This window comes from Coregonus clupeaformis, chromosome 29 (genome assembly GCF_020615455.1).
Source record: "Coregonus clupeaformis isolate EN_2021a chromosome 29, ASM2061545v1, whole genome shotgun sequence".
Taxonomy (NCBI): domain Eukaryota; kingdom Metazoa; phylum Chordata; class Actinopteri; order Salmoniformes; family Salmonidae; genus Coregonus; species Coregonus clupeaformis.
Genome location: NC_059220.1, coordinates 51,323,712 through 51,349,879, shown reverse-complemented (window position 1 = coordinate 51,349,879; position 26,168 = coordinate 51,323,712). Strand labels below are relative to the sequence as shown.

The 26,168-nt window shown below is 41.5% G+C and overlaps 1 protein-coding gene across 1 annotated transcript in view; it reads left to right on the top strand.

Annotated features, from left to right (window-relative positions):
* Positions 1 to 5,228: 5,228 nt before the first annotated feature.
* ros1 (c-ros oncogene 1, receptor tyrosine kinase) overlaps positions 5,229 to 26,168 on the top strand; it is a 102,748-nt gene continuing 81,808 nt past the window's right edge. Inside the window, exons 1-2 of the mRNA XM_045209227.1 lie at positions 5,229 to 5,299; positions 21,290 to 21,424. Coding sequence (XP_045065162.1) covers positions 5,281 to 5,299; positions 21,290 to 21,424 — 154 coding nt within the window. The 5' untranslated portion in view covers positions 5,229 to 5,280. The remainder of the gene's footprint in view (positions 5,300 to 21,289; positions 21,425 to 26,168) is intronic.

The window sequence follows — 26,168 nt, the reverse complement described above, 5'->3', positions numbered from 1 at the left end:
AGTAGTAACCTATGTTTTTGGACTGTGAAGGGCAGTATGGAAGTAGATAAGGGCCAAAAAGTTTTAGGAGTTAAGTTAGGAGTTAATTTTTCAACCTTTTGAGTACTATGAAAAAGACGGCCAACACCCCCACATTAAATATGACTTAGATGTATTCTCAATCTGGACTTACAATGGACGCATTTCGACCATGAAGTCTTAATTGACCTTTCCACCAAGCAAATTTTAAAGACATTTTTGTAACGCAAGATGGGAGGAAAAGATAAGTGTCTTCATTTTGATAGGATTTTGTTCCGTAACAAAGTAAAATGAAGCTTGCGGATGTCTTCAAAGTTGGCTCCCTACAGTAGTCTGTCATTTATCTTCTCTGTTCCCTTTGTCTCACCACTGCACACCAAATAGCATGAGCAAATGTAAGGGAAAAGAACAGTAGGTAATTGAAAGTCACTGTGACTTGAAAAATATCCTTATCCTCTATGGGATCGGTGTCCCGTATACAGGACGGTTGAGCTACCGTGCGCTAATGTGATTAGCATGACTGTTGTAAGTAACAGCAAACTTTCCAGGACATAGACATGTCTTATATGGGTAGAAAGCTTAATTTCTTGTTAATCTAACTGCACTGTCCAATTTACAGTAGCTATTACAGTGACAAAATACCATGCTATTGTTTGAGGAGAGTGCACAACAACAAAAAATTTATCACGGCAACTGGTTTGATACATTCACCTCTGAAGGTAAATAATGTACTTACATTCAGTAATCCTGCTCTGATTTGTCATCCTGAGGGTCCCAGAGATAAAATGTGCATAGCTTTGTTTGATAAAATCAATTTTTCTATTCAAATGTAGGAACTGGGTTCTATAGTTTGAACCCTTGCTGTCTCTGGCTCCACACCTACCCCGCCTGGCCATCTAGATGTGTTAGTGTATAAGCTAATGATCCATCATGTATGACATTCCTGGGAGTGTGTAAACTTACATTTTGTATTACCATATCATTTTTGTATGTTCTCTATAGTTATGTACTTGAAAATGTATGAATTGACCAATTCGGCACATTTGGGAAGACTTGATACAAAATAGTCCAGTATTGCAATGCTTCACTGGATCAATCTAAAGCTTTGCGAACACTGCTACCATCTAGTGGCCAAAATCTAAATTGCACTTGAACTGCAATATTATAGTGGCCTTTCTCTTGCATTTCAAAGGTGATGGAACAACATTTTTTTATAGAAAATGCATGTTTTATATACTTTCCTACATTAATTTAATATTTCCACAAACTTCAAAGTGTTTCCTTTTAAATGGTATCAAGAATATGCATATCATTGCTTCAGGTCCTGAGCTACAGGCAGTTAGATTTGGGTATGTCATTTTAGGCGAAAATTGAAAAAAAAAGGGTCCGATCCTTAATTATCAAGCTTCGAACATTATAGAGAAAATTCATCATTCTAACATCCTAAATATAATTTTGTGTGGTACACATGCCTGGGAAAATAGGTAAGTCAAGGTCTCACAGATCAGTACATTCAGTACAGGGTACAGTAATGTAAACTGTGGTCTTTGAGGCCATGCATCAGTGTTCTGTCTATTTGCCGTTACTAATAGAACACTATAGTGAGGTCAGAACTCACTCATTCTCTACATGAGGTCTTTATGACATGTTCTAGTACTGTCAGAAATCTCTTTATATAGGTTGTTTTCAACAATGTTACTTTTGAAATATGTAGTTGTGTTAGTAGAATATTTAAGTTATGTCCTGTTTAAAGTCCTTTATGTACTAATACCAGTAGAATACCTGAGTCAAGGATGGGAAGGATTAGAAAGGGATATCATTACTCTCAATATACTCTTTGCAAGTATATCTACACTCAGTAAACATACTCTGTCATTATCTTGTCCTAGACTTGAATCTGCATTGGGGGCAGAATACAGTGCCTTGCAAAAGTAGTCACCCCCCTTGGCGTTTTTCCTACTTTGTTGCATTACAACCTGTAATTTAAATTGATTTTTATTTGCATTTCATGTAATGGACATACACAAAATAGTGAAAATTGGTGAAGTGAAATGAAAAAAATTACTTGTTTCACAAAATGTTTAAGAATAAATAACGGAAAAGTGGTGTGTGCATATGTATTCACCCCCTTTGCTATGAAGCCCCTAAATAAGATCTGGTGAAACCAATTACCTTCAGAAGTCACATAATTAGTTAAATAAAGTCCAATCTAAGTGTCACATGATCTGTCACCTGATCTCAGTATATTCCGAAAGGCCCCACCTGTTCCGAAAGGCCCCAGAGTCTGCAACACCACTAAGCAAGGGGCACCACCAAGCAAGCGGCACAATGAAGACCAAGGAGCTCTCCAAACAGGTCAGGGACAAAGTTGTGGAGAAGTATGGATCAGGGTTGGGTTATAAAAAATATCAGAAACTTTGAACATCCCACGGAGTACAATTCAATCCATTATTAAAAAATGGAAAGAATATGGCACCACAACAAACCTGCCAAGAGAGGGCCACCCACCAAAACTCACGGACCAGGCAAGGAGGGCATTAATCAGAGAGGCAACAAAGAGACCAAAGATAACCCTGAAGGAGCTGCAAAGCTCCACAGCGGAGATTGGAGTATCTGTCCATAGGACCACTTTAAGCCGTACACTCCACAGAGCTGGGCTTTACAGAAGAGTGGTCAGAAAAAAAGCCATTGCTTAAAGAAACAAATAATCAAACACGTTTGGTGTTCGCCAAAAGGCATGTGGGAGACTCCCCAAACATATGGAAGAAGGTACTCTGATCAGATGAGACTAAAATTGAGCTTTTTGGCCATCAAGGAAAACGTCAAGTCTGGCGCAAACCCAACACCTCTCATCACCCCGAGAACACCATCCACACATTGAAGCATGGTGGTGGCAGCATCATGCTGTGGGGATGTTTTACATCGGCAGGGACTGGGAAACTGTTCAGAATTTAAGGAAAGATGGATGGCGCTAAATACAGGGACATTCTTGAGGGAAACCTGTTTCAGTCTTCCAGAGATTTGAGACTGGGACGGAGGTTCACCTTCCTGCAGGACAATGACCCTAAGCATTCTTCTAAAGCAACACTCGAGTGGTTTAAGGGGAAACATTTAAATGTATTGGAATGGCCTAGTCAAAGCCCAGACCTCAATCCAATTGAGAATCTGTGGTATGACTTAAAGATTGCTGTACACCAGCGGAACCCATCCAACTTGAAGGAGCTGGAGCAGTTTTGCCTTGAAGAATGGGCAAAAATCCCAGTGGCTAGATGTGCCAAGCTTATAGAGACACACCCCAAGAGACTTGCAGTTGTAATTACTGCAAAAGGTGGCTCTACAATGTATTGACTTTCGGGGGGTGAATAGTTATGCACGCTCAAGTTTTCTGTTTTTTTGTGCTATTTCTTGTTTGTTTCACCATAAAAAATATTTTGCATCTTCAAAGTGGTAGGCATGTTGTGTAAATCAAATGATACAAACCCCCCAAAAATCCATTTTATTTCCAGGTTGTAAGGCAACAAAACAGGAAAAATGCCAAGGGGGGTGAATACTTTCGCAAGCCACTGTACTCTACCGGTAAAAAGTTTTAGAACACCTACTCATTCAAGGGTTTTTCTTTATTTTTACTATTTTACTATTTTAATGGTGAAGACATCAAAACTATGAAATAACACATGTGGAATCATGTAGTAACTAAAAAAGTGTTCAACAAATCAAAATATATTTTATATTTGAGATTCTTCAAATTGCCACACTTTGCCTTGATGACAGCTTTGTACACTCTTGGCATTCCCTCAACCAGCTTCACCTGGAATGCTTTTCCAACAGTCTTGAAGGAGTTCCCACATATGCTGAGCACTTGTTGGCTGCTTTTCCTTCACTCTGCGGTCAGACTCATCCCAAACCATCTCAATTTGGTTGAGGTCGGGGGATTGTGGAGGCCAGGTCATCTGATGCAGCACATCATCACTCTCCTTCTTGGTAAAATAGCCCTTACACAGCCTGGAGGTGTGTTGGGTCATTGTCCTGTTGAAAAACAAATGATAGTCCCACTAAGCCCAAATCAGATGGGATGGTGTATCGCTGCAGAATGGTTAAGTGTGCCTTGAATTCTAAATAAATCACAGACAGTGTCACCAGCAAAGCACCCCCACACCATAACACCTCCTCTATTTTTTTTCGGTGGGAACTACACACGCGGAGATCATCCGTTCACCCACAATGCGTCTCACAAAGACACTGTGGTTGGAATCCAAAATCTCCAATTTGAACTCCAGACCAAAGGACACATTTCCACCAGTCTAATGTCCATTGCTCGTGTTTATTGGCCTATGCAAGTCTCTTCTTCTTATTGGTGTCCTTTAGTAGTGGTTTCATTGCAGCAATTCGACCATGAAGGCCTGATTCACACAGTCTCCTCTGAACAGTTGATGTTGAAATGTGTCTGTTACTTGAACTCTGTGAAGCATTTATTTGGGCTGCAATTTCTGAGGCTGGTAACTCTAATGAACTTATCCTCTGCAGCAGAGGTAACTCTGGGTCTTCCATTCCTGTGGCGATCCTCAAAGTTCTTGACATTTTCCGTGTTGACTGATCTTCATTTGTTAAAGTTATGATGGACTGTCGTTTCTCTTTGCTTGTTTGAGCTGTTCTTGCCATAATATGGACTTGGTATTTTACCAAATAGGACTATCTTCTGTATACCCCCACCACCTTGTCACAACACAACTGATTGGCTCAAACGCATTAAGAAGGAAAGAAATTCCACAAATTAACTTTTAAGAAGGCACACCTCTAAATTGAAATACATTCCAGTTGACTACCTCATGAAGCTGGTTGAGAGAATGCCAAGACTGTGCAAAGCTGTCATCAAGGCAAAGAGTGGCTATTTGAAGAATCTCAAATATAATGTATATTTTTCATTTGTTTAACACTTTTTTGGTTACTACATGATTCTATATATATATTATTTCATAGTTTTTGATGTCTTCACTATTATTCTATAACGTACAAAATAGTAAAAATAAAGAAACCCTTGAATGAGTAGATGTTCTAAAACTTTTGCCCGATAGTGTACTTCATCTCATACTAGAGTTGAGTAATGCAGCTTGTGGTCATAAATGTTGTGTTCTAAGACCAGGTTGTGTGTCTCTACTGTTCTAAGATCATATTGTGTTTCTCCTCAGGTTCTGGCTCCAGTTCAGCACTGACAATGGAACAGGACCAGGATCAGCCATTTGTCTGGATAACATCTCCTTCAGTATGGACTGCTTCCTGGCCTGTAAGTATTTTAGTTTAGGGGTTTAAAGCAACAATTTCAGACTGTGGTGAAATAAGTATAGCCAGTTATAATTGTAATGGCTTAGCAGATAATAACAAAAGAATAACAATATTTAAATGGCTCAAAGAGAAGGAATATAATATCTATTGTTTACAGGATACCCATTCAACAATTCTAGATGAAGTTGCGTGGAAAAAAGGAATGTGGGGGGTTGGGGAGGGGGGAATATACTTCTCCCATGGGCTAAGAAACTCAAAAGGGGTGATGATATTAATTAACAGTAATTTCGATCCGAATGTGCAAATTGTCCAAACAGATGCGCAAGGTAGATGGATTATTTTAAATATGTTATTGGACCATAAACAAATATGGCTCATTAACCTTTACGGACCAAATAATGATGATCCACACTTCTTTGAAAATATATATAATAAATGATTGACCTTGCAAGCAGATTATAATACCATTTTAAATAGCTCAATGGACCGTAAAGGAAATCACCCTCATGCTCTTAAGGAAATCGTGAATGTCATGGATACTTTAGAACTAGTAGATATATGGAGGCTTATATATCCTGATCTAGTGAGATATACAGTGGGGGAAAAAAGTATTTAGTCAGCCACCAATTGTGCAAGTTCTCCCACTTAAAAAGATGAGAGAGGCCTGTCATTTTCATCATAGGTACACGTCAACTATGACAGACAAAATGAGAAAATAAATCCAGAAAATCACATTGTAGGATTTTTTATGAATTTATTTGCAAATTATGGTGGAAAATAAGTATTTGGTCAATAACAAAAGTTTCTCAATAGTTTGTTAAATACCCTTTGTTGGCAATGACACAGGTCAAACGTTTTCTGTAAGTCTTCACAAGGTTTTCACACACTGTTGCTGGTATTTTGGCCCATTCCTCCATGCAGATCTCCTCTAGAGCAGTGATGTTTTGGGGCTGTCGCTGGCCAACACGGACTTTCAACTCCCTCCAAAGATTTTCTATGGGGTTGAGATCTGGAGACTGGCTAGGCCACTCCAGGACCTTGAAATGCTTCTTACGAAGCCACTCCTTCGTTGCCCGGGTGGTGTGTTTAGGATCATTGTCATGCTGAAAGACCCAGCCACGTTTCATCTTCAATGCCCTTGCTGATGGAAGGAGGTTTTCACTCAAAATCTCACGATACATGGCCCCATTCATTCTTTCCTTTACACGGATCAGTCGTCCTGGTCCCTTTGCAGAAAAACAGCCCCCAAAGCATGATGTTTCCACCCCCATGCTTCACAGTAGGTATGGTGTTCTTTGGATGCAACTCAGCAATCTTTGTCCTCCAAACACGACGAGTTGAGTTTTTACCAAAAAGTTATATTTTGGTTTCATCTGACCATATGACATTCTCCCAATCCTCTTCTGGATCATCCAAATGCACTCTAGCAAACTTCAGACGGGCCTGGACATGTACTGGCACTGCAGGATTTGAGTCCCTGGCGGCGTAGTGTGTTACTGATGGTAGGCTTTGTTACTTTGGTCCCAGCTCTCTGCAGGTCATTCACTAGGTCCCCCTGTGTGGTTCTGGGATTTTTGTTTTGATCATTTTGACCCCACGGGGTGAGATCTTGCGTGGAGCCCCAGATCGAGGGAGATTATCAGTGGTCTTGTATGTCTTCCATATCCTAATAATTGCTCCCACAGTTGATTTCTTCAAACCAAGCTGCTTACCTATTGCAGATTCAGTCTTCCCAGCCTGGTGCAGGTCTACAATTTTGTTTCTGGTGTCCTTTGACAGCTCTTTGGTCTTGGCCATAGTGGAGTTTGGAGTGTGACTGTTTGAGGTTGTGGACAGGTGTCTTTTATACTGATAACAAGTTCAAACAGGTGACATTAATACAGGTAACGAGTGGAGGACAGAGGAGCCTCTTAAAGAAGAAGTTACAGGTCTGTGAGAGCCAGAAATCTTGCTTGTTTGTAGGTGACCAAATACTTATTTTCCACCATAATTTGCAAATAAATTCATTAAAAATCCTACAATGTGATTTTCTGGAAAAATTATTCTCAATTTGTCTGTCAAAGTTGACGTGTACCTATGATGAAAATTACAGGCCTCTCTCATCTTTTTAAGTGGGAGAACTTGCACAATTGGTGGCTGACTAAATACTTTTTTTCCCCACTGTACATGGCGGAGACTCAATCAAGCTAGTCGTCTTGAATTCTTTCTTATGTCATTCTCGTTGGCACCAAAAGTTTAAAAAGTGTTGATAGGGGAAAGAATGCGGTCGGACCATCATATAATTGGCATATACATTACTCTTGCTGAATTTCCACGTGGGCGAGAATATTGGAAATGTAATCAAAGCCTATTGGATGATAACTTGTTTTTAACTAGGACAGAGGAATTTACAACTGATTTTTTCCGACATAACATAGGAACAGCAATCCCCTTATTGTATGGGGACACCTTTAAATGTGCCTTTAGAGGCCATGCAATTCAGTACTCATCTAGAAAACAAAAGCAATTTAGGTCAAAAGAGTCCACACTAACAAAGGAAATAGAAGGTCTAACAGAACAGATAGATAGCAATAAAAACTGTAACATAAATTAGAGGAAAAACAAAAAGAAATTGAAAAACTTATTCAAGAAAGATCAAGTGTAATATATTATAAAAATAAAGCAAACTGGATGGAATATGGGGAAAAATGCACCAAATTCTTTTTTAATCTTCAACATAGGAATGCTACCAAAAATAATTTATTGAAACTGGTTACAAATGACGGAGTCACCCATGATTCACCAAATTATATTTTGAAGGAGGAAACAAAGTACTTTAACCATATGTTTTCGTTTCAGTCGCCTCCATCTCCTCTAATTGAAGCAAATTGTAGAGATGGTGGTCCTCTGTAGCTCAGCTGGTAGAGCACGGCGCTTGTAACGCCAAGGTAGTGGGTTCGATCCCCGGGACCACCCATACACAAAAATGTATGCACGCATGACTGTAAGTCGCTTTGGATAAAAGCGTCTGCTAAATGGCATATTATTATTATTATTATTCTATTGATAATGTTAAATTAACAGCCATACAGAAAGACTCATGTGAAGGTGAAATTACAGAGGAGGAACTTCTGGATGCAATTAAAGACTTTAAGTCCGGGAAAACTCCAGGGTTGGATGGTATACCAGTCGAGTTATACCAAACCTTTTTGATATACTCAGAGGACCGTTATTAGCATGTTTTAACCACTCCTATGTAAATGGTAGATTATCAGACACTCAAGAAGGTCTGATTTCATTATAACTGAAACAGGATACAAGTGGAAAATATAAAGATCCAGTCCATTTAAAAAATGAGCGGCCCCTTACACTTCAGTGTTGTGATGCAAACATTCTAGCAAAATGTATAGCGCATAGAATAAAAAAAGGAATTGTCTGACATTATTCATTCTAATCAGACAAGTTTTTTACATGGGCAATACATTGGAGATAATATAAGGCAAGTACTGGAAACAATATAACACTATGAAAAATCTGGGAAGCCAGGCCTACTATTCATAGCAGACTTCGAAAAGGAATTTGATAAAGTATGACTGGGGTTTATATATAAATGCCTGGAGCATTTCAATTTTGGACAATCTCTTATAAATTGGGTTAAAATCATGTATAGTAACCCTAGGTGTAAAATAGTAAATAATGGCTATTTTTCAGAAAGTTTTAAACTGTCAAGAGGAGTGAAACAAGGTTGTCCACTATCGGCATATGTATTTATTATTGCCATCGAGATGTTAGCTATTAAAATCAGATCCAACAATAATATCAAGGGATTAGAAATCCAGGGCTTAAAAACAAAGGTGACATTGTACGCTGATGATTCATGTTTTTTTTAAATCCACAACTTGAATCCCTCCACAGCCTCATATAGGATCTAGATACATTTTCTAACCTCTCTGGATTACAACCAAATTATGATACATGTACTATATTACGTATTGGATCACTAAAAAATACAATTTTTACATTTACATGGAGATTACCAATAAAATTATCTGATGGTGATGTGGATATACTCGGAATACATATCCCAAATGAAATAAATGATCTCACTCCAAAAAAATGTAATAGAAAAATTTGCGAAAATAGATAAGATCTTGCTACCATGGAAAGGTAAATACCTGTCAATTTGTGGAAAAATCACCCTGATTAACTCTTTAGTATTATCCCAGTTTACCTATTTGCTTATGGTCTTGCCTACACCTAGCGAACAGTTTTTTAAATTATATGAGAAAAAAATATTCCTTTTTATTTGGAACGGCAAGCCAGACAAAATTAAACGGGCCTATTTATATAATGAATATGAATTCGGAGGACAGAAATTATTAAATATTAAAGCATTAGACCTTTCACTAAAAACTTCAGTCATAAAAAAATTATACTTAAATCCGAACTGGTTCTCTAGCAAATTAGTAAGATTGTCTCACCCAATGTTCAAGAAGGGACTTTTTCCCTTTATTCAGATTACAACCCCTCACTTTTAGGTATTTGAAAAGGAAATAATCTCCCAAATATCACTATATCTATAACAAGCCATAGAAAGTTGGTTGCAATTTTAATTTAATCCTCCAGAAATGACAGAACAAATATTGCAACAAATATTGTGGTTAAACTAAAATATACTAATTGATAAAAAACGTTATTTTTTTAGAAAATGTTTAAAAAAGGTATCTTCGTAAATGATATTATCAGTAGGAATGGTGGAGTTATGTCGCACATGCAGCTAACAAAAACATAAGGAAATGTCTGCTCTACCCAGAATTACACACAAATAATTGCAGCATTACCGCAAAAATGCAAGAGGAAAGTGGAAGGAGGTCTTGTCTGTCGGCCTTGCATTAAAGAACATAATTGGTTAAAGAAAATTGTGGTACATAAAAAAGTTTACCAGTTTCATTTAAGGACCAAAAGATTGACAGCCGTCACATATAGATTGCAAAATGGTTGGGAAGAGATTTTTGACGTACCGATTCCATGGCATAGTGTTTATGAACTGATACGCCTCTCACAGTTGAAGTGTACGTATGATAAAAATTACAAACCTCCACATGCTTTATAAGTAGGAAAACCTGCAAAATCGGCAGTGTATCAAATACTTGTTCTCCCCACTATATATGGACAAGCAATGACAGAGCGGCATGGACTAAGATACAGTAGATTATTATAGAATAGAATGCAGTATATACATATGAGATGAGTAGTGCAAGATATGTAAACATTATTAAATTGACTAGTGTTCCATTTCTTAAAGTGGCCAGTGATTTCAATAGGCAGCAGCAGCCTCTAATGTGCTAGTGATGGCTTTTTAACAGTCTGATGGCCTTGAGAAGAAGCAGTTTTTCAGTCTTTCGGTCCCAGCTTTGATGCACCTGTACTGACCTCGCCTTCTGGATGATAGCGGGGTGAACAGGCAGTGGCTCGGGTGGTTGATGTCCTTGATGATCTTTTTGGCCATCCTGTGATATCGGGTGCTGTAGGTGTCTTGGATGGCGGGTAGTTTTCCACAGGTAATGCGTTCGGCAGACCGCACCACCCTCTGGAGAGTTGCCGTACCAGGCGGTGATACAGCCCGACAAGATGCTCTCAATTGTGCATCTATAAATGTTTGTGAGGGTTTTAGGTGCTAAGGTTGAAGAGGCTCTGTTGCGCCTTCTTTACCACACTGTCTGCATGGGTGGACCATTTCAGTTTGTCGGTGATGTGTACGCCAAGGAACTTGAAGCTTTCCACCTTCTCCACTGCGGTCCCGTCGATGTGGATACAGGGGTGCACCCTCTGCTGTTTCCTGAAGTCCACGATCATCTCCTTTGTTTGTTGATGTTGAGTGAGAGGTTATTTTCCTGGAACAACACTCCAAGAGCCCTCACCTCCTCCCTGTAGGTGGTCTTGTCATTGTTGGTAATCAAGCCTACTACTGTTGTGTCGTCTGCAAACTTGATGATTGAGTTGGAGGCGTGCTTGGCCACGCAGTCATGGGTGAACAGGGAGTAAAGGAGGGGGCTGAGCACGCACCCTTGTGGGGCCCCAGTGTTGAGGATCAGCGAAATGGAGATATTGTTTCCTACCTTCACCACCTGGGGACGGCCGTCAGGAAGTCCAGGACCCAGTTGCACAGGGCGGGGTTCAGACCCAGGGCCTCAAGGTTAATGATGAGCTTGGAGGGTACTATGGTGTTGAATGCTGAGCTATAGTCAATGAACAGCATTCTTACATAGGTATTCCTCTTGTCCAGATGGGATAGGGCAGTGTGCAGTGTGATGGCGATTGCATCGTCTGTGGATCTATTGGGGCGGTAAGCAAATTGAAGTGGGTCTAGCGTGACAGGTAAGGTATGATATGATATGATCCTTGACTAGTCTCTCAAAGCACTTCATGATGACAGAGGTGAGTGCTACAGGGCGATAGTCATTTAGTTCGGTTACCTTTGCTTTCTTGGGTACAGGAACAATGGTGGCCATCTTGAAGCATGTTTGAACAGCAGACTGGGAAAGGAGAGATTGAATATGTCCATAAAGACACCAGCCAGCTGGTCTGCGCATGCTCTGAGGACACAGCTAGGGATGCCGTCTGGGCCGGCAGCCTTGCGGGGGTTAACATGCTTAAATGACTTAATCACGTCGGCCATGGAGAAGGAGAGGCCACAGTCCTTGGTAGTGGGCCTCGTCAGTGGCACTGTATTATCCTCAAAGCGGGCGAACGTTTTTAGCTTGTCTGGACGCGAGATGTCAGTGTCTGCGACGTGGCTGGTTTTCCTTTTGTAGTCTGTGATTGTCTGTAGACCCTGCCACATACGTCTCTTGTCTGAGCTGTTGAATTGCGACTCCACTTTGTTTCTATGCTGATGTTTTGCCAGTTTAATTGCCTTGCGGAGTGAGTAGCTACACTGTTTGTATTCTGCCATGTTCCCAGTCACCTTGCCATGGTTGAATGCGGTGGATCACACTTTCAGATTTGCGCGAATGCTGCCATCTATCCACGGCTTCTGGTTAGGGTAGGTTTTAATAGTCACAGTGGGCACAACATCACCTATACACTTCCTGATAAACTCAGTCACCGTTTCAGTGTATTCGTCTAAGTTATTTTCGGAAGCTACCCGGAACATATCACAGTCTGCGTGATCAAAACAATCTTGAAGCGTGGATTCTGATTGGTCAGACCAGTGTTGAATAGTCCTTAGCACGGGTACTTCCTGTTTGAGTTTCTGCCTATAGGAAGGGAGAAGCAAAATGGAGTCGTGGTCAGATTTGCCGAAAAGAGGGCGGCGGAGGGCCTTATGACCATCCCGGAAGTTCGAATAGCAATGGTCGAGGATTTTGGCAGCGCGAGTACAACAGTTGATATGTTGATAGAACCTCGGCAGCCTAGTCCTCAAATTTGCTTTGTTAAAATCCCCGGCTACAATAAATGCAGCCTCAGGATATGTGGTTTCCAGTTTGCATAAGGTCCAGTGAAGTTATTTGAGGGCCGTCGTGATATCGGCTTGAGGGGGGACATACACGGCCGTGACTATAACCAAAGAAAATTATCTTTGGAGTTATTTGATTGTGAGATATTCTAGGTCGGGTGAACAGGAAGGACTCGAGTTCCTGTATGTTACTACAGTTACACCATGAGTCGTTAATCATGAAACACACACCTCCGCCCTTCTGCTTCCCGGAGAGATATTTATTCCTGTCTGCGCAATGAACTGAGAACCCATCTGTCTGGACCGATTTCGACAGAATATCCCAAGAGAGCCATGTTTGCGTGAAACAGAGTATGTTACAGGCCTTGATGTCTCTCTGGAAAGAAATCCTTGCCCGTAGTTCGTCGACCTTGTTAACCAAAGACTGAACATTAGCGGGTAGTATACTTGGAAGCGGTGGGTGGTGTGCGCGCCTCCTAAGTCGAACCAGCAGGCCGCTGGATCTGCTTTGGGAAAGTCGTATTCCTGGTCATAATGCTGGTGAGTTACCGCCGCTCTGATAACCAATAGTTTTTCCCGGCTGTATGTAATGATGTAAAACACTTTTTGAGCTAATAATGTAAAAAAAATATATAGAAAAACATAGAGCTAGTCGCGAGGCCGCCATCTTTGTCGGCGCCAGGATACATTATACCTATAATGTATCCTGGCGATATAATTATGTGACTTCTGAAGGTAATTGGTTGCACCAGATCTTATTTAGGGGCTTCATAGCAAAGGGGGTGAATACATAAGCACGCGTCACTTTTCCGTTATTTATTTTTTAGAATTTCTTGAAACAAGTAATTTTTTCATTTCACTTCACCAATTTGGACAATTTTTTGTATGTCCATTACATGAAATCCAAATAAAAATCAATTTAAATTACAGGTTGTAATGCAACAAAATAGCAAAAACGCCAAGGGGGATGAATGTTTTTGCAAGGCACTGTAAGAATACAAACTAGGCCAAGGAAGAGTTTAAGATCCTTCTCCGACAGTTTTATGGAAATGTACGAAATGGGAAGGGGAAGCAGTACAGCAGTATAGCATAAGTAGCTACCTGGCACTCCGGAGTGGGCTCAACCGGTTTCTAAATGACCCACCCATCGGTCGCAGCTGGTGCCTTATGAAGGACACTGAATTTACCACCTCGAATAATGTATTTCTGGGCAACATCAAACAGCTAAGAAGGCAAGGAAAATATATCACCAACAGCCACCCTCCCATCACCGATAAGGACATGGCCCAGCTCCAAAACTCCCAGGCTCTGAATCCCGGTACACGAAGGGGTCTTGTCCAGAACGTGTGGTTCGACCTCCAGTTACATCTGGGACTTAGAGGAAAAGAGGGGAACAGACAACTAAAGCCCAACTCATTCCTTGTAAAAACAGACGAGAACAGTCTAAGGTATGTTGTTCATAGCCTGTTTGTGTTATTTCTAAGTTGCACTCGTAATTAGGATACTGGAAAACAATATTATAACAACGCATTCTTTCTCTCAGATATGCCACTCTCGCGTATAGGGGTTGAAAGGGTTCAGTGTTGGTGGGTTAACGAGCTTCGCCCCAGCAGTCTCCGGTGGGTTTAGGTCAGGTCGCCATTGCCCTGGCCTGCAGATTTACACTACTCCAGAGTATACCCACTGTGTCCCAGCCAGGCTGCAGTGGAATACCAATATCCCAAGCCTCTATGGTCTACAACACCACATCTGTACATCATGCTTTCCATGCTGAGAAGTTTGATTATGCAGGCCTTGTTAGTGAGTTTCTTAGACTTGATGAAAAATAGATCTCTACGGTATTGTAGTTTTGTGGAGCACTACTATGCCGTATGGGCCGTCAATGCCTTTCGTTTGTTCGAATTGTTGGATTCTAGCTTGAAATATACTTATTAATGTTACCATATTATAACTTATTGATTACTTTACATGTATAATGAATGTACAGTGGGGGAAAAAAGTATTTAGTCAGCCACCAATTGTGCAAGTTCTCCCACTTAAAAAGATGAGAGAGGCCTGTAATTTTCATCATAGGTACACGTCAACTATGACAGACAAAATGAGAGAAAAAAATTCCAGAAAATCACATTGTAGGATTTTTAATGAATTTATTTGCAAATTATGGTGGAAAATAAGTATTTGGTCAATAACAAAAGTTTCTCAATAGTTTGTTATATACCCTTTGTTGGCAATGACACAGGTCAAACGTTTTCTGTAAGTCTTCACAGGGTTTTCACATACTGTTGCTGGTATTTTGGCCCATTCCTCCATGCAGATCTCCTCTAGAGCAGTGATGTTTTGGGGCTGTCGCTGGCCAACACGGACTTTCAACTCCCTCCAAAGATTTTCTATGGGGTTGAGATCTGGAGACTGGCTAGGCCACTCCAGGACCTTGAAATGCTTCTTACGAAGCCACTCCTTCGTTGCCCGGGTGGTGTGTTTAGGATCATTGTCATGCTGAAAGACCCAGCCACGTTTCATCTTCAATGCCCTTGCTGATGGAAGGAGGTTTTCACTCAAAATCTCACGATACATGGCCCCATTCATTCTTTCCTTTACGCGGATCAGTCGTCCTGGTCCCTTTGCAGAAAAACAGCCCCAAAGCATGATGTTTCCACCCCCATGCTTCACAGTAGGTATGGTGTTCTTTGGATGCAACTCAGCATTTTTTGTCCTCCAAACACGACGAGTTGAGTTTTTACCAAAAAGTTATATTTTGGTTTCATCTGACCATATGACATTCTCCCAATCCTCTTCTGGATCATCCAAATGCACTCTAGCAAACTTCAGACGGGCCTGGACATGTACTGGCACTGCAGGATTTGAGTCCCTGGCGGCGTAGTGTGTTACTGATGGTAGGCTTTGTTACTTTGGTCCCAGCTCTCTGCAGGTCATTCACTAGGTCCCCCTGTGTGGTTCAGGGATTTTTGTTCACCGTTCTTGTGATCATTTTGACCCCACGGGGTGAGATCTTGCGTGGAGCCCCAGATCGAGGGAGATTATCAGTGGTCTTGTATGTCTTCCATGTCCTAATAATTGCTCCCACAGTTGATTTCTTCAAACCAAGCTGCTTACCTATTGCAGATGCAGTCTTCCCAGCCTGGTGCAGGTCTACAATTTTGTTTCTGGTGTCCTTTGACAGCTCTTTGGTCTTGGCCATAGTGGAGTTTGGAGTGTGACTGTTTGAGGTTGTGGACAGGTGTCTTTTATACTGATAACAAGTTCAAACAGGTGCCATTAATACAGGTAATGAGTGGAGGACAGAGGAGCCTCTTAAAGAAGAAGTTACAGGTCTGTGAGAGCCAGAAATCTTGCTTGTTTGTAGGTGACCAAATACTTATTTTCCACCATAATTTGCAAATAAATTCATTAAAAATCCTACAATGTGATTTTCTGGAAAAATAATTCTCAATTTGTCTGTCATAGTTGATGTGTACCTATGATGAAAATTACAGGCCTCTCTCATCTTTTTAAGTGGGAGAACTTGCACAATTGGTGGCTGACTAAATACTTTTTTTCCCCACTGTATATGTTGGGATCAATGGAGGGATAAGAACTGGGTGTACGGAAAGTTACTGAGTGAGAAAGGGGAGTGCAGAAAGTTTACATTCTGTCAGAACATGTTATTGTTAAATCTCATGGATCCTATGGAGAGGGGCAAAGGGCAACAGTCTGGTTTCAGTCACTGATAAGGTAGGACAGCCTTGGAGGAGTGATGAAGTGAGGAGGAACAGTCTGTCCTGTCACACACATATATTTCCAAGCCCATGAAGGTTCTAGCAGGAGGCTACAACAATGAGAGGAACCAATTCAGTTGCTGACTAGCAACAGAGATGTTTTGGCTGTCTAGATGTGCAAGGAGTTCACTCTGCCTACTAGGAGGTTATAAATATATGTGCTTGTGTAAACATGTCTTTGAATTTGCAGCTGTTTGACCTAGTGGGGAATAAACTTGTTTTGAGATTTTCCTAGTCAATCGTTTGAGTTTTTACTCTGTTTGTTTAGAACCTAACAGAATCAAGAGCTATAGTTGTAGCGTCTCAGTTTCCATTCCCAGAAAACATAATACACAGCCCATTAGGTACAATGAATCTATTGTAACTATTTATATAAAAAAACGTTGTATTCATCCACATTTTGACTCCAAAGCAGTCGAGAGTTGGGAGATTAAATTGATTTGAGGATTACTGAGTAGGGGGATTAGCTATTGATTTGAGCTGAACAATTTCTACTGCAGGTAGAGATTTCTCCACCCTGGAGCTGGGATTACATGAGTTCTGCCTCTCAGTCAAAGTTGGAGTGAGTTTTTTTATATGTAGACCACCACCCATTAGAGTGATTATCATCTGGGCCCATATCAAAGCATCGGGATATTACATTTACAGCTCACGGCTAGCAGCACCCAAGTAATCATCAATTTGGAGCGCATGATCAATTTGGTTTGACATTTGATAACCCTATAGGGCTAGTTAGGAACCATCAGTAAATTACACAATGTACATGGGACAAGACACTATATATACAAAACATATGTGGACACCACTTCAAATTAGTGGATTTGGCTATTTCAGCCACACCCGTTCTTGACACAGTCATGCAATCTCCATAGACAAAAATTGGAAGTAGAATGGCCTCACTGAAGAGCTCAGTGACTTTCAACGTGGCACCGTCAAAGGATGCCACCTTTCCAACAAGTCAGTTCATCAAATTTCTGCCCTGCTAGAGCTGCCCCGGTCAACTGTAAGTTCTGTTATCGTGAAGTGGAAACCTCTAGGAGCAACAATGGCTCAGCCGCGAAGTGGTAGGCCACACAAGTTCACATAACGGGACCGCCGAGTGCTGAAGCGCGTTGCGCATAGATATCGTCTGTCCTCAGTTGCAACACTAACTACCGAGTTCCAAACTGCCTCTGGAAGCAACATCAGCACAAGAACTGTTCGGGAGCTTCCTGAAATGGGTTTCCATGGCCGAGCAGCCGCACACAAGCCTATGATCGCCATGCGCAATGCCAAGCGTCGGCTGGAGTGGTGTAAAGCTAGTGGATTCTGGAGCAGTGTAAAAGCGTTCTCTGGAGTAATGATTCACTCTTCACCATCTGGCAGTCCGAAGGACGAATCTGATTTTGGCGGATGCCAGGAGAACGCTACCTGACCGAATGGATAGTGGCAACTGTAAAGTTTGGTGGAAGAGGAATAATGTTCTGGGGCTGTTTTTCATGGTTCGGGCTAGGTCCCTTAGTTCCAGTGAAGGGAAATCTTAACACTACAGCTTACAATGACATTCTAGACGATTCTGTGCTTCCAACTTTGTGGCAACAGTTTGGGGAAGGCCCTTTCCTGTTTCAGAATGACAATACCCTTGTGCACAAAGCGAGGTCCATACAGAAATGGTTTGTTGAGATCGGTGTGGAAGAACTTGACTGGCCTGCACAGAGCCCTGACCTCAACCCCATGAAACACCTTTGGGATGAATTGGAACGCCGACTGCGAGCCAGGCCTAATCGCCCAACATCAGTGCCCGACCTCACTAATGCTCTTGTGGATGAATGGAAGCAAGTCCCTGCAGCAATGTTCCAACATCTATTGGAAAGCCTTCCCAGAAGAGTGGAGGCCAGAAGAGTAGCAGCAAAGGGGGAACCAACTCCATGTTAATGTCTATGATTTTGGAATGAGATGGTGTCCACATACTTTTGGCCATGTAATGTATTTTAAAAGGTCAATAGCTCCAAATTTCAATATCTTAAAAATCTCAAACTGCTAATAAATTCTAGATATTCATATACAAATATTGAAAGCATTTAATGAGACAACTAAAAGATGTGCAACATAAAAATATTGTCCCATTTACATTGTGTAATTTGTTGACGGTCTCTAATTAGCCCCATAGATAGGCTATCCAATGTCAAACCAACTTTGCCACAGTCCCACACAACCCGGCTGAAGCTAATTTGCAAAAGAAGTTGGCTAGCACTAGGTAGCCTTGTCAAGACACAAGACCTAGTTAGGCTGTTTCAAGTTATCTAAAAGATTGAGTGACTAACTGTGTACTGTTTTGGCAGAGTGAATGTACAAACGCTTGCCACGTGCAAACACAGAAACACAAGAGACACCCACATTAAGCCACCCCCCCAAGACAACTTTGTTTGGCTTCAGTCATGGCTGCTGCATATCTTAATGACCAAGCCTAAAAAAACTTGGCCAATAATTAAGCATAAAATCTATATTTAAAAGAATCTTGTTAGTAATATCGACAACATAGGAACTGTTTCTGTTGACCTGACAAACAAAATGTCTGTCCCATTTTTTCCATCGGAGTTTGGGTCTTGAGTAAAATTCTACAGTGCATGGCTAAGACCGAAAGGCATGTACTCGAAGCGGTACGTACCGCACACAGCCGTGGCGGGAGCCCCCTGCCATATTGTGATGAACGAGAGCAGTTCAGCCCGCGGAGGTAGTGGTGGCAGAGGAGCCAGGTGGAGGGAACCGAGGGGGGTGTGTTTTTTAGGAGATGATTAAAGAGACAAAGATGAAAGGTAGCCTGTTGAACGATGCGTGGAGGAAAAGGGGATTATCTGTCTTTTTGGCGAGCCAGCAAGTCGATATGACGTGGGGAACTCGTGGCCTGTCATCATAATTAAGAAACATGCAGTCGGCTCTCGACTTGATATTCAGATGAGCTAGTCCCAAACAGAGTCCTCGATGCATTTTCCAGAGATGAATAGATGATGTATCTGGAGTAGAAAGGTGCTGTTCTTTCAGGAGAGAGAGAGAGAGAGAGAGAGAGAGAGAGAGAGAGAGAGAGAGAGAGAGAGAGAGAGAGAGAGAGAGAGAGAGAGAGAGAGAGAGAGAGAGAGAGAGAGAGAGAGAGAGAGAGAGAGACATTGTTGCACATTGTTACAACACTGTATATATACATAATATGACATTTGAAATGTCTTTATTCTTTTGAAACTTCTGAGTGTAATGTTTACTGTTAATATTTATTGTTTATTTCACTTTTTTTTACTATCTACTTCACTTGCTTTGGCAATGTTAACACACGTTTCCCATGCCAATAAAGCCCTTAAATTGAGAGAGAGAGAGAGAGAGAGAGAGAGAAAGTTTGCTAGATGTCCGTTCTTGATACAACAGCGCGTTGCATTTTCACCCGGTACGCTTGGCACCTATTACCATACCCTGTTCAAATTTTGTCCTGCCCATTCACCCTCTGAATGGCACACATACACAATCCATGTCTCAAGGCTTAAAAATCGTTATTTAACATGTCACCTCCCCAAAATGTCACAGTTGCTCAAAGAGTATGTTCACGAGTGAGTGACAGAGGCAGGTATGATATAACTTGGCTATTAACATTTGAATGGATCTCACATGGATATGACAAGGACTCCGACAATAGTCAGATGCTGTTGCACACCCAACACTGAAATTGTGTTCTTCAGAACTATTCTTCCAACTTTTTTAAATGGAGAATTTCAATGGTTTAGAATGGTTTTAGACACTATTAACCACATTGATTTCCACTGCTAGTAACAATACCATGAAATAGCAATGACTATATCAGCATTTTGATAGTGATTCAACAATCATAATTTTTTTGTACGGTTGTTTCATCGTATCATTTCTTGAGGAACGTCAAACCTCTTACAATCAGATTTTCTATTTCTACCTTGCCTTGGCCAGTTTCTCTGCTGCTGATTGGGGAACAGACCAATCAGAGACTGGGATTTACACCTGGCTCTTGCAGCTGATTATTGGAAAGAGTGTTATCCTCTTTCCCACTGCACCCTGGTCTGTGTGGGTTTTAACCATAAGTCCAGTATGCAGTCCCATATCATCAGAGCCCTCCTCACAGGCCCAATGCACAGCCTCGGAAAAGTCTAGTACTTCATATCCAGAGTAGCAATACCTAATTAACACCCCTTTTACCTGGGAGATGTATTTCTAGGTTAGAAATTGAGGGGGAAAAGATCAAGGCACTTGTGAGCTTTATGATTTTAGGCCTTGGGGTAGGTTGAGGTGGTTGTTCTGTCCATATGCTTTATTGAGTTGAGCTGGTGGTATGAAAGCCCTGGATCCAATGTACTTACCCACCTAGGGATGGAGGAAGATGGGAAGGAGTTGGATTTAAGCCCCTCCAACCTTTCCCACAACCACCAGTATATCCAACTCTATTGGTCTTGAGGTAAGAGTGCCCCCTACTGGACCAACCAACACCATGCAACTTCAGATAGGGGTTATCCAGCCAAGTATTCCCCAAGCTTAAACCTGCGCCATGTTCATTGGGGCACAAAACTACAAATGTTTAAAATGTTTAACAATGGAAAATGAAAATGAGCGTTTCTTATTGGACAAGTCCAGGTCGTCCCCATCTGTCTCAGTTTGTTTTCTTCTGTTTGTGGTCCCTAATGAAGACAACCCTGCTTATCTCCAACTGTTTGGAATTTAAGAGAGCTGTGCAAAGGTATGGCTTGCAAAGAATGTCACTAAGTTGTTATTTGTCTGTTTCTCTCCTCAGCCAATGGTGAATTTCCTCCTACGGTAACCGGCACCACTAAACTGCCATTGAAACCAACCAATCAGAACATCAAAACAACCACCTTGTCCAATGGAAACTCAAGAACATTGTCAGACCTTCCTACTCCAACTGACTGTAAGTGTCCATCTGCTGTCGTATAGTTGTGAGTTTCTCAGGCATGGGCGCTGTATTTGTAATATACAGAAAAGGCAGTCTGAGAGGGAAGATGATACATTTGTATCTCTGAATCTCAAGCTAGAACAATGTTTTCCACTCCCACACATAAAGACACTCTCTCCTCTCTCCATTCTCCTCTCCTGACACGCACACTAACACGCACACTAACACACACACCCACACAGTTACCCAGGCAGACTATTTACACTCACTCCACACATATTGTGAAAAGGCACAGTAAGTGTGCCACCTACCGGGTTCATCCATACCCACATCTGTATCGGTAGGTCTCATTTATGGATTAAATGGAGCAGGACGGGCAGTTTTGAAGTGCAAAACGCTCCAATTTGCCTCCAGAGAATGTCAATGTAGCTCGTTTCACCGAGTTGACATTTTCCACCTTAGATTCTTCCAACCTCTTACTGCATACATGAACACTGTGGATAGTACAGAGCTGGAATTAGCTCCTTTTAGAGAACTTGGACTGGATACATTTTACACAGCACGCAACAATGACTGACGTTTTCAAGGGGTATAATCAAGGTAATCATGTATTTTGTTTCGTTGGTGTATCTTCGAGACTTATCTTGAGCCAATTGTGCCACCGCAGACAAAATAAATACCTATCAGCCTCCCGAGTGGCACAGTGGTTTAAGGCACTGCAGCGCAGTGCTAGCTTTGGCACTAGAGATCCTGGTTCGAGTCCAGGCTCTGTCGCAGCCGGCGCACAATTTGGCCGGCAGGTACATTCTTGTCGCACTAGCGACTTCTGTGGCGGGCTGGGCGCAATGCACGCTGACACGGTCGCCAGGTGTACGGTGTTTACACCGACACATTGGTGCGGCTGGCATCCGGGTTAAGCGGGCATTGTATCAAGAAGCAGTGCGGCTCAGCTGGGTTGTGTTTCGGAGGAGGCGCGGCTTTCAACCTTCGCCTCTCCCGAGTCCGTACGGAAGTTGCAGCGATGTGACAAGACAAAAAAAAAACTATCTGGTGGCTGTGTTCTTGTACTCTGGGAATCTCAGAGTAATTGCATTACTTCTCCAAGCAACAAGATGGTGTTTATGATGTTCCCTTCATTGTCATCACAAAGCTAATCAATTTAAAAGTTCAATCAAGACTTGTTAGCCACAGCTTCATGCTAACACGCTCTCTTGCTGTCATTTTACTTCGTCGACATGCCTGATTCGATATGCATCGACTCGGTTAATGTCGGTCGGACAGACCTTATGTTACTGTGAGGGGCTATTTTATACGAGAAACAGGGATGCATCTATAAAATAAGAGCTGTGTCCGTTAAATTATGCAATAACAAGAGACCTCAAACACAGGTCACCTAGCCACTACAGCATACAAACATGCTGATGAACCTCAAACATCATCTAAGTTTATTCAATGAGTGTTGATCATTTGTTGGTAATAGTGATTTTGAGGGGTCTTCAGGGTATAGATTTCCAAAACTGACTGGATCTTCACCAGGAGATTGTATACTAAGCATTCACATGATGGTGTTTAAATAACAATGGCTAACATATTTTGGGTGTTAAGAAAAGCTGGACTCTGATTTCGGGATCACCCTTCTTTCGGGCCCTTGAAATATTCGCCCAGGAGATGAATAAGTGGACTTTCATTTATGTCTTGGCCTTCTGATAGGCGACCCTGAGGAGCGCTTTAACATCTGCTCGGTGTGTGTGTCACTCTGACGAGGCTCTCCTCCCTCCTCGACATGCTCAATGATCCCTGGGAAACGTCAATGTATTTTCTCGCCCTCCTCCTACATCTCTCCTTATCGCTCTTTCCCCACCTCTTTCGCACCACTCCCCCTCTCTTCGGCCAATGCCCCCTCTCTGTCATCATTGCTCTTTTCTTCAACATTTTCTCTCGCCTCCCTTTTTTACTGTTCCATCTCGTTTTCTCTCTTTTTCTCAGACTTTCTTTGCTCTTTCTCTAGCTAACCTGTCTTCCTTTCAGTCCTCCTCACTCATTTTCAGTGTCCTGTCTCTTGCTCTGCTTTTTTAGATTCCCTTCTTTTCCACTCGTCTCCGCCTCTTTTTAGCTCGTCACTCTTTCTCTCTGTATCAATCTGCTGAATACAATCTCCACACCTAGTGTGAAACTCAACTCTACAATGAGGTGTGCACTCAGACAGTAGCTGTATCTGAAATGGCACCCTGTTTACTACAGTATATAGTGCATATGCTCTGGTCAAAAGTAGTCCCCTCTACGGGGATAGGCTGCCATTTCAGATGCAACCCGTCTCTCACTGCTGACTCATCGTTTCTATGGGGGAAACGACAGAGCTCTCTCTCTGACTCTCCATCGATGAGCTCATTTCACGCGTGTGTGGTCTCATTTGAGAGAAAGTGAGTATGCCCCCCAAAAATTGCAACACCAAGGACAGAGGAAGAGGAGACCGGGTGATATTAATCTTAATATAGCCTAGAATTAAAATCTTGCGGGACATGGAATCACCTCAACATTAGAGTAGACCACTTTTTCATAATGAGTGATACATAAGGTAATACAATAACACTTGACATCAAGTTCTTATACATTGTTGTTAAATAGGACATTGGAAATTGCTTTATAATTACATAATATATATATTTTTTTATTTATTTAAGTGGAATAAGGACCAGTCACTATTCCTTGTGTACAGTAGTTACAAAAACTCTCAGCTCATTGCCATGCAATTAAAATGCAATGACCAAAGTATTATGTAACAACATGCTAATAAAATGTTGCTCCAAAAGTAATTACAGTTTTATTACACAGGCACAAGATTGTTAAGTGTTACTGAGAATGCTAACAGTAACAAAATATGGCTATTAAGTGTCGAACGAAATCTAAATATCCTTGAGTCAACAATAGCCAAGGTAGATGGAAAATCATGTTAGTTTGTATTCTGAGTAAACTTTCCCTTTAAAGATGGTATAGTGTGTGTTTGAAACAAAAACTTGTACCCTGAGATGGACAAAGAGGTTCAAAGTTGTTTTCGCTAAGCATCCAACTTGCTGTTTGCAAATGGCTTTGAATTTCTCTGCAGTATTTTCAGGTATCATAAAATGTATTGCATCTTTCGACCTTTTCAGTGGCATTTATTTATACTTATCTGTATAAAATAGGTTAATTGGTTTGACTTTATTATGGACACCTTGGGCAATGGACATTCAGGAGAATGGACATTTACAGAATGTTCAGCTAGAAATGTATTGTGTAGATAAAATAGGACTGTCAGACAGATCAGAATAGTATAGGACAGGGGTCTCCAACCCTATTCCTGGAGCGCTACCCTCCTGTTGGTTTTCGCTCCAACCCCAGTTGTAACTAACCTGGTGAAGCCTATCAACCAGCTAATTATTAGAATCAGGTGTGCTAGATTAGGGTTGGAGTGAAAACCTACAGGACGGTAGCTCTCCAGGAACAGGGTTGGAGAGTCCTGGTATAGGAGATTGTGTGTGTCTATTCATTATATGTATATCTTCAACATGCAGTTCCAGATAGAACCCTGCCATTAGTTGAAGGCAGTCAATCAAATAGTTTCTGAAAAGTAGTCACTTTCTGAGATCTGTATTCAAGTAGTTTAAAAAAGTAATCATTTTTTGGGATTTGTAATCAAATAGTTGTAGTCACCTCCAAAGTAACTATTTGTTCCCTCCAAAAAATAGTTACTTTCCACAAAGAATAGTTAAAACTATAGTTATCCCAGGTCTGTTAAGTACATTACTGTGATTGTTTTCAATTAAAATGGTCAAAAGAAACAATGCGCTTTTTAGCAAAGAGCAATTTCTCAAGCAATAATTTAGCTAGGACTGTCTGGGAGTGGTCTGAGTGGGGAGGGGAAAACTTAAAACTAGCTCTTATTGGCAGAGAGGTTAGGAATTATCTTTCTTATTGTGCTGTCATTTTCACAATGAGCAATTGTTGTTGCTCAATTACATTGTTACAGTGTAAATTAGCTAGCTAGCGGATTCTTGTCATATTAGTGTAGATGTGACATCAGTCAAAATATTTCAAAACAAGACATAGTATAGAGAACAAGGTAAAACTAGCTGAACCGAGCCACCTACGATTCCCTACATGGCAGCTTCTTGTCATTGTTGCTAGCTATCTGGCCATCCAGAACCACAACAACACACAGACTTCTGCCCCATTGAAGTATGTGCATTGTTTTTGTGACGTTGTCAGCCAATCCGTCTATAGCAGTCAACCTATTTCCTGTAGTAAATGATTAAATATTTTGTTTCTTGTAATAAAGTTTATGTCACGGTTCAGACAGACGACAAGAGGACCACAATTGCGTCACACCAGAAAGTTTATTTAAACTTAAGGGGAAAGGGATGTAGGGAGTGAGTGAAGGCTCCAGGGGTTATCCCGTCCGATGTGCTGGGTCTGTGCCTCCCCCCAGTGGCAGCGATGCGTCCGATGACGCCGGTGGTTGGTGGTCCAGAAGTCCTGGGGGGGGGAGGAAACACAGACACAACGGGGCGGAATGAAACCAGGCAGCAGTACAGTTCAAGGGAAATCCAAAATACGTAGTAGCAAGGCAGAAGGCTGGTCAGAGTTACCGGGATTGAAGAGTAGTCAGGAGTCGTAATGGCAGAAGCAGGCCTGGATCTCCTGAGGCAGAAGAGTATCCAAAAACCAGGCAGGTCCGGGGTCACAAAACCAGGGTGAGCCAGAAGCGCGAGCAAACAGGTTC